The sequence below is a fragment of the Propithecus coquereli genome, unplaced genomic scaffold (genome assembly GCF_000956105.1).
Source record: "Propithecus coquereli isolate 6110/MARCELLA unplaced genomic scaffold, Pcoq_1.0 Scaffold717, whole genome shotgun sequence".
NCBI lineage: Eukaryota > Metazoa > Chordata > Mammalia > Primates > Indriidae > Propithecus > Propithecus coquereli.
The window spans coordinates 36903-46055 of record NW_012153252.1 but is presented as its reverse complement, the minus strand read 5'-3'; the positions used below and the strand labels follow the sequence as shown (position 1 = coordinate 46055).

Below are 9153 nucleotides of genomic sequence, written 5' to 3'. Positions count from 1 at the left end.
TCCCCCTGCCAGCAGGCCTGCTGTGTGCCCGTGTGCTGCAAGCCCGTGTGCTGCAAGCCCGTGTGCTGTGTGCCCGTGTGCTCTGAGGCCTCCTCTTCATGCTGCCAGCAGTCTAGCTGCCAGCCAGCTTGCTGCACCCCCTGCCCCTGCCAGCAGGCCTGCTGTGTACCCGTGTGCTGTAAGCCTGTGTGCTGTGTGCCCGTGTGCTGCAAGCCCATGTGCTGTGAGCCTGTGTGCTCTGGGGCTTCCTCTTCATGCTGCCAGCAGTCTAGCTGCCAGCCGGCTAGCTGCACTCCCTCCCCTTGCCAGCAGTCCTGCTGTGTGTCCGTGTGCTGCAAGCCTGTGTGTTGCAAGCCTGTGTGCTGCAAGCCCATCTGCTGTGAGCCTGTCTGCTCTGGGTCTTCCTCTTCATGCTGCCAGCAGTCTAGCTGCCAGCCGGCTTGCTGCACCTCCTCCCCCTGCCAGCCGTCCTGCTGCAGACCTTCCTCCTGCGTGTCCCTCCTCTGCCGCCCCGTGTGCAGACCTGCCTGCTGTGCCCCCTCCTCCTCCTGCCAGCCCAGCTGCTGCCGCCCGGCCTCCTGCGTGTCCCTCCTCTGCCGCCCCGTGTGCAGACCTGCCTGCTGTGCCCCCTCCTCCTCCTGCCAGCCCAGCTGCTGCCGCCCGGGCTCCTGCGTGTCCCTCCTCTGCCGCCCCGCCTGCCCCCGCCCGGCCTCCTGCGTGTCCCTCCTCTGCCGCCCTGCCTGCCCCCGCCCGACCTGCTGTGGCCTCTCCTCGGGCCAGAAGTCCAGCTGCTGAAGGGCACGTCCCTGGGCCAGCAGCTCAGGGCTCTCCTGGAGCTGAATGTCCTGAATTGTCCGGCACTTTCCGGAAGTCGTCTGGCCCAGTCTGCCACTGAGCTGGACGATGGCTGAGGACTACACGTCCACGCTCAATGCTGCCGCCCTCTGGGGTGGGGGCTCCTAGAAAGTCCCCTGACACAGGGTCTTCTCCGTGTCTCCCACCCCTCCCGAGGCTCTGCGCAGCCTGATCCCTGGTGTCTCCACCCGCCTGCACTCTGTCACCTCCCGCCTTCTCGGATGCCCTTGAGTGAACCGACAATAAAGCCCCGTGACTCTGCAGTCACTGGTGTCCGTGTGTCTCGATCCGGATCTCCTGGCTGCACCGCATGGCCACGTGTTTCTCCTTTGCACACAACACTGTGCAGTTCCCGTGCACGGGGGTGCCTGGCTCCAGGGGTCCAGGGGTCCAGCCTGGGCAGCCGGGGCAGGGTGGGCTCGCAGCCCCTCAGCCATCTCGGCCACCGTGGGTTTGTCCCTGACCCTCCGTGCTGTAGTTCACTTAATAGATCTGTTCGTTGATTTGCCTTTGTAGCTTCTCTCTCTGCACGAGACCCAGCAAATCGAGAACAGTATCCTCTAGATCCGTGTCTTTCCAGAGCATGGTCAAATGCCCTCTTGGCTTCAAAACCAGAAATTTTTGGCTGAATTGCCTGAAGTCCTGTTGTGCACCCTGCTGACATCACTGGTGTTGGTGGCAGGAACACGCACTGGTGATTCAGGTCAGGTCTCTGCTGCTCACACCCTGTGTGAGCAAAACATTTTCCTCGACCCCTCTGGGCCTCGGTGAGGCCGGAGTAATAAGACTTATTTTGTAAGGTATGTGGGTGGGTCGGCAGGGACAGCAGAGGGTAGGTGCCTTGTGACCATAGCGCACGTGAGGCCAATGGAACGGCCAGGATGAAAAGACAATTGTGATGATTTGGGGGTATTTTAAGAAATCGTAAAAAATTGTGTTTGGCACAAAGATGTCTTGGAGCCGCTGGCGGAGGCGCCGACCCTATTGCACTGACTATAAAATCGGGAAGGATTCTGGCGCAACAGCGCAGAGGCAGAGGTCGTCCGGGATGGCCCCGAACACCTGCTGTCCCAGGTGAGGGGCGTGTTCCCCACACAGGTGTCTGCGCCGTGTCCAGCAACAGCCCGGTGTGTTGACTCCATGCCTGGGACCAGACACAGTGAGTCAACAGGGGACGAGGTTCTGCGGGAACAGCCTGCGCCAAAATGAGGTGTTGCTCCCCTGCGTGAGTCGACAGGGCGCGGCCACCCCCGGCCAGGGTCCCTGGTGTGTTCGCCAAATCCCACTCTGCGGCCAGAGAGCACTCTGCTAGGAGGTGTACGGGGAGCCTCGACCCACCGACACGACCGGCGCCATAACCGTCTCCACCGGCGGTGTGGCTCGAGGCCTCGTCACGTGAAGACTTTTCACAAAAATGGAACTTTCTTGCTGGTCTTTCATCTGATAAAAGCTATTATCCCGATTTCCAATTTAATTAGTGATGATACAAAGGTTTTGACTCGAGAGACAGAATCGTCTCTGTGCGGAGGCCCTACCTGCCCCCGAACAGCCGGCAGTGTCGGTGGCACGAGCAAGGACAGTGGCCCAGAGACCACCCTGGAAGCCCCCGCCCGCCCGCTTCCCGGGGCCTGGGCAGGCCGGTGCCCCCTCACCCCTGCGACTCCTGTTCCTAGGGCTGAGGCTGATCTTGTAGCTCGTTACCGCCAAGCCCAGCATCGCCCAGCCTGTTTTCAGACTCCGCATGCCCTATTTTATCGCTACGGACAAGGCTCAATTCAATATATTCAACCCCGAGAGCTCGCAAGGTCCATAACTGAGCACCGCTTCAGCCACTCACAGAGCAGCTCCGGGCTCTTCAAACCTGCTCCATTTCTTCCCTAAAATGCCCCCTCACCACTCACTAGGCCTCAGAGCAATGGGGGATCCCAAGTCCAGGCCCCTCCCTTGGCCTCTCTTACCCACAAAATTCTGAGCTCTGCCTCCAGATTTTGTCTGAATCACCCCACAGTTGGGCCCTTAATTGGGACTTGGCATATTTGCCTTGGGGTCTGTGTAGACAGGATACCGCTGAACTTGGGCGGAACGGGGTCGGTGATGGTTCTCCTGGAGTCCAGAGCTCCCAGGAAGCGAGGTGATGTTGCTTGTGTCCCCAGGACCACTGTGGGTTCCCCGCTAGGAGGATGCTGCCGGTGAGCCAGTCCCTGGGCAGTGGCCGTGTGTCAGGTGGGGTCTGAGTTCAGCTGGAGCATCTCCCAGAATGGAAAGAGGCAGACCCAGTCTGAGAGTCAGGGAAAGATCTTAGACAGTCAAAGAGGAAAGCAAGGATTGGGCTGGAAAAGAAACAGGAGTCCTCAAAAACAAGGAGTGAGACTGCGCTTTGGGCCGTGGGGGACCTGACTTGTCCTATCACCTTACACAACTGGAAAATGAGACGAAAGACATGAAACAGCTCGTTTTACACACTGGATGACTGACAGTGAACCCCAAAAGCATGGTGGTCTTACTGAGCTGAACAGAGAAATCGGAGCTCAAGGAGGCTGAGGCAGCTGGCGTGTATGGGACGGAACACAGGAGAGGAGGGAGCTCTGCGGGGAAAGCTCCCGGGGTTCCGCCGCACGCACTGCTGAGTACTGCCATCCGTGCAGACCCCGGAACCCCATGAGGCTGGGCGAAGAGCAGTGAGGGAACCGTAGGGTGAACATCCCCACAGCTCGCAAAAGGTTGGGAGACATCTGAGTTCCAAACGACGAGAGCAGAGAAAACTCACTGAACACCAGAAGCGTTTGGTGCAGACCCCACACCTAAACACTGGTGCTGGACTTGCCCCCAAGCAAAGGTTCTCCGGGTCTGTCCTCCAGAACTGAAGAGCAAGGACCGAGCTGGTCCACAGGCAGAGACTCCAGCCAGAACCCAGCCCCACACTCTTTGAGAGAAATAAACAAAGTGCAACATTCAAAAACATTCACAAAATACGGCATTCAATCACAAATTCCTAGACATATGAAAAAAAGGAAAATGTAGCCCAGAGCCAAGAGATGAAACAGTCTATAGAAACAAACCCAGAAATGACAGTCGATGGAATTAGCAGACAAGGGTATTAAAACAACTATAAATATTCTCAAGGATCCACAAGAAAACATAAACATAATGGGGGAGGAAAGGGTGATATAAAAGAGAACCAAATGAGACTGTAAGAGCTAAAAAATATAACATCAGCAATAAAAACCTCAAAATGCAAAGGATGAGCTTTAGAAAGATTAGACAACGCAGAATGAAATATCTGTGAACTGGAAGATATAGAAACTGTCCAAAACTACTCAAACCAAATGGTGAGAAAGTTTATTTATTTATTTATTTTTAATTTTTTGAGATGGGGTCTTACTCTGTCACCCAGGCTGGAGTTCAGTAGTGGGTTTCATAGTTCACTGTAACCTGGAACTCCTGGGCTCAAGCAATCTTACTGGCTCAGCTTCCCAATTAGCTGTAACTACAGGTGTGTGCCGCCATATCCAGCTAATTTTTTTTTTTTTTTTTTTTTGTAGATATGGGATCTCACTATGTTGCCCAAAAAGCGGGTCTCAAACTCCTGGCCTCAAGCAATCCTCTCACCTCAGACTCCCAAAGTGCTGGGATTACAAGTGTGAGCCACTGTGCTTGGCCAAGAAAAATATATATTTTTTTAAATTAACAGAGCCTCAGTGAACTAGGAAACAATACTAAGTGATCTAACATACATAAAATTGGAGTAACAGGGAAATAAAAGCGGAGAGAAAAAAATACTTAAAGAAAAAAATGACTAAGTATTTTCCAAATTTAATAAAATTGCTAAGTATACGAAAAATCTGAAAAAAATCACTATGACTTAGTGGACATTTATACAATACCCCAACCAATAAGAGTAGAATGCACATTTTAAAAAAGTACACGTGAAACGTGCAAAAATAAACCATATGCCAGGCCCTAAAACAAGTCTTAATATATTTAGGAATATTGAAATCATTAACAGAAAGATATTTGGAAAATTGACAAATATTTGGAAATTAAACAACACACTTTAAAATAATCCATGAGTTGAAGAAGAAATTATCATGGAAACTAGGAAATATTTTGAATAAAATGAAAATGAAGTCACCACATATTGAAATTTGCGGGCACAGCTAACACAGTACATAGAGGAAAATGCATAGCCAGTCGTTTCTATGAGAACAGAAGGAAGCCCAACATCAATCATCTAAGCTTCTTGCTTAAGACGCTAGAAAAAGAAGCACAAATTGAACCCAGAAATAAGTAGAGGGAATGAAAAGATCAGGAATTATAGAAATCTACCAAATAGAAAATGGACAAACAAAAGAAAATAAATGAAATCAGATCTAGTTTTTTCACAAGATCGATAAAACTGACACATTTCTAGCTTCACTTGTCAGGAAAAAACAAGAGAAGAAATGAATTACCAATATTTGGAATAAAAAAAGGATTATCATGACAGACTCTATAGAAATTAAGAGAAAAATAAATAATGCAAACAACCTTATGAGAATACATTCAACAACTTAGATGAAATAAGCAAATAACGGGAAAGACATAAATCTTAAAAACTAATACAAGAAGAAATAGAAAATCTCAGTAACCTTCTATCAACTGAAGAGATTGGATTCATAATTAAAACCCCTCCCACAAGGAAAATGACAGCCCCAAACAGCTTCACTGCCAAGTATTGATGAAAGGGTTAATACCACCCCCACCCAGACTTCTTCAGAAAATAGTAGAGGAACACATCTCAACTTATTTTATAAAAGCAGCAAAACACCAATGCCGGGCCCGACAAGTACATTAAAAGAAAACTACAGATCTATACACCTTATGAATATAGATACAAAAACTCTTAACAAAAAATTAGCAAACTGAATTCAGCAACGTATAAAAAGAACAATATTTCATGGTTAAATGAGTTTTAGCCTCCAGAATGTTATCAGTATGTTTTCCCATGTTAGCAGATAAAGGGACACAACCATGCGATCATTTCAATAGATGCAAAAAATAAAAAAAACCCAAACAAACAAATAAGCAAACACCTCCCAGCCAAGCAGGAATGAAAGGGAACTGCGCAGACCGAGTGCCTCCCTGACACCAGGAACAAGGCAGCGGCGTCTGCCCTCAACCTCCTCTACTCAACGTTGCGCCCCAGGTCCTCAGCACGCACCATAAGGTAAGAAAAGAAACGAAAGACTCACAGACGGGGAAGACAAAACGCATCTGTCTTTATTCACATAATCACGTGCTTAGGAAACCCTGAGGAACATACAAAAAACGTACTAGCATTCATAAGTGAATTTAGCAAGGTTGCAGGACACAAGATCAGCATATGATACCAAAGCAACTGTGTTTCTACAGAGCAGCAACCAACAGTTGGAAATGAAGCACACATACCATTAACCTAGACATTAAAAAAGGAAAAAATAGATAAATTTAACCAAATAGGTACAAAGGTCTATACACTAATAATGACAAAATATTACAGAAACAGTTAAAGAAATCCAAAACGGCTGGAGAGACGTGTTATGTTCACGGATCGAAAGATTCAATTATGTTAAATGCCAGTTCGTTCCAAATCGATCTAATCAATTTACTGTAATCCCAGTCAAAGTCCCAGCCGGCTTCTCTGCAGAAACCAGTGAGCTGATTCCAAATCTATGTGGAAACGTAAAAGACGCAGAACAGCCAACCCATTTTAAAAAAGAAAAACAGAAGTTGAGAACTTGCACTACTTGATTTCAAGATTTAATTCACGGCCGGGTCGACAGAGACGGCGTGTGGCGGGGAAGACGGGCGAACCGAGTGCAGAAATGGCCGCAGCCACGGCCAGCAGGTTCTGGCAAAGGCCGTTCCACGGATGAGGGACAGTTTTCAACAAGCGACGCAGGCACAACTGGCAGCATGTTTTAACATTAACTTGAAACGGGTTATAGAACCGAACAACAGCTAAAACCGTAAGACGTCTAGAAGCAAGCGTAGGAGAAAACTTGTGTGACTTTGTGTTCAGGCGAAGATTTCTGAGGATCATTGAAGAAAAAATGATAAATTGGGTTTAATCAAAATCAAACATTCAGCTTTTAAAGAACACTGTTAAGAAAACGCAAAAGGTAGCCACGGACGGAGACGTGTGACAAAAATTGGCCTCTGGAATCTACGAAGAATATTTAGAACTCAACGGTCAGACTAGAAATAACCTGATCTGGGAAAAACGGGCAGAGGCTTCGACGGTCACCTCAGGAAGAGGACGCACGAGTGGCGGCCCACGTGGAGAACCTGCGTGGCCAGACCGGCCGTCGTGGAAACGCGAGGGTCGCCGGGCCAGGGCTGCGGGACGTCGAGGGCGGACACGGCCCTGCGGGCGGGAACGAAAGGCAGGAGGCCGCCGGGACGCAATTGGACGTCTGCTGCAACGTCAAACACGCGGTGCCCCTGCCCAGCCGCCCACTCCTCGGCCTTCACCCAAGAGAAGGCAAACGTCTGCCCACGCAGCCCCGAGTGCGCCCTACACAGTGGCTTTATCTGTCATCGCCGGAGCCAGCCCCGTGTACCCGCAGGCGGGGGGACAACGGGCACACACGGTCACGGGACTGCCCAGCCGTGAACGGCCGAAACCAATGGCAGGGACGCGTGACGAAGCCACACCGGGGACGTGCCGCGCGGCCCTTTGCTGTGGCGCGTGAGAGGAGCCGGATCCGGTGCCGGGCGGCCGGGCTGTCTGGGGCTTAGCGGTCGGGGGCGGGGATGCCGGGAGGCCGTCGGAGGGACGGAGATGGTGCCGGTCTGGGCCTGGGTGGAGGCTGCAGGACGGAGACCTCCGTCAACACTCTTCCAGCCATACAGCCAGGAAGGCACAGTCGCTTGTGCCCCGACAGAGCCGACGGTGACACGTGTGGGAGGTGCAGGCAGGGGTGGGGAGGGCCGGGCAGCAGGGGGGAGACGCAGCCTGTGGGGGGGGGGCCTCGCAGGGAGCAGGGGCGCCCTTCCGGGTCTTGGGCATGGACACGGGCCCCGGGGTGCGTGAGGGACTCTCTCCTGGGCCGTGTGCCAGGCTGGGGGAGCGTGGGGAGGGGGACTGACCATCGCTGCTTTTTACCTGTTGGGGACAGTGGGCCATTTACTGAAATGGTTCTGGCCACCACCACGGCCCCAGTACGGCCTCCTCCCTGGAGATGGCCCAGCCCTCACCAGGGTCCTTGTCCCCCTGTGCCCTGCAGGGTCGTCCTGACCCCAGAGCACGCTGCTGTCCACGGCCCTGAGGTGTGTCCAGGCCTGACGCAGTCCTGCAGGTGGATTCTGTGTCCCTTCCATTCCCGATCCTCAGGCTCCCAGAGGAGGACGCGGGCGGCCCTGTTTCCACCCGCGACATCTTCCCTCCCACTCATGTCTTCATCTCCCAGGAGCGGGGAGCAGCTCCTCTCTCTCCTGCACCGGGGTCCACTGTGCGCGTAGCGCCATGGGCGGGATACCCCGGGAGGGAGACACAGACCCAGAGGCTACGGAGCCTGGACCCACAGGTGGCTTCCCGGGGGCGACTCCGGAGGGTGGGGCTGCCCAGGTGGGACGTGGCTGGGACAGTCCAGGGGCCTAAAGACCCCCCAGCCGGGGCCTCTGGGGTGACCAGCCTCGGGGAGCCAGGGCAGAGGCCGGGCAGGGACTGCGCCTTCCTGGGCGAGGCTGGGAGTCCCGCCTGTGACCCCAGAGGAGAGAGGACACTGCCCCATGATTTCTGTGTTGAGTCACTCGTTCCTAGAAATGTTCCTGGCGGGAGGAGGCCACTGTCTGCTCAAAACCCTGCCCCCGCCCCCACGAGCGTCACAGGAGAAGAGAATCAGGTGGTCACGGCGAGTTTATTGGGAGCCGAGGGTGCTGACAGGCTCAAGTCGAGGCCACGTGACCCGCAGCAGGGACACTGGGAGGATGGGGTGAGAGGGCAGGTGGGGCAGCCCCTGGGCGGCAGGAGGGGGAGGTCAGGGCAGCACAGGGGGGATGTGGGGGCCCCTCCCCAGGTGGGGGCAGCTGCCTAACCTGGGCCAGGAGCAGACTGAGGGGGCTGTGAGAGGCACAGGGTGGACCTGAGCCCGCTGGTCTTGGGGACGTGCCCTCAGCAGCTGGACCTCTGGCCCGAGGAGAGGCCACAGCAGGCCGGGCGGGGGCAGGTGGGGCGGCAGAGGAGGGACACGCAGGAGGCCGGGCGGGGACAGGCAGGGCGGCAGAGGAGGGACACGCAGGAGGCCGGGCGGCAGCAGCTGGGCTGGCAGGAGGAGG

At 53.6% G+C, this 9153-nt stretch overlaps 1 protein-coding gene across 1 annotated transcript; it reads left to right on the top strand.

The window, feature by feature from the left end:
- Positions 1-6: 6 nt before the first annotated feature.
- On the top strand, positions 7-795 carry LOC105824160 (keratin-associated protein 10-7-like; the record flags this gene model as incomplete). The annotated part of the gene is made up of 2 exons (XM_012661534.1): positions 7-611; positions 747-795. Coding segments are annotated over 2 exons (654 nt in total), but the record flags the coding sequence as incomplete, so codon positions are not given.
- Between the last annotated feature and the right edge of the window lie 8358 nt (positions 796-9153).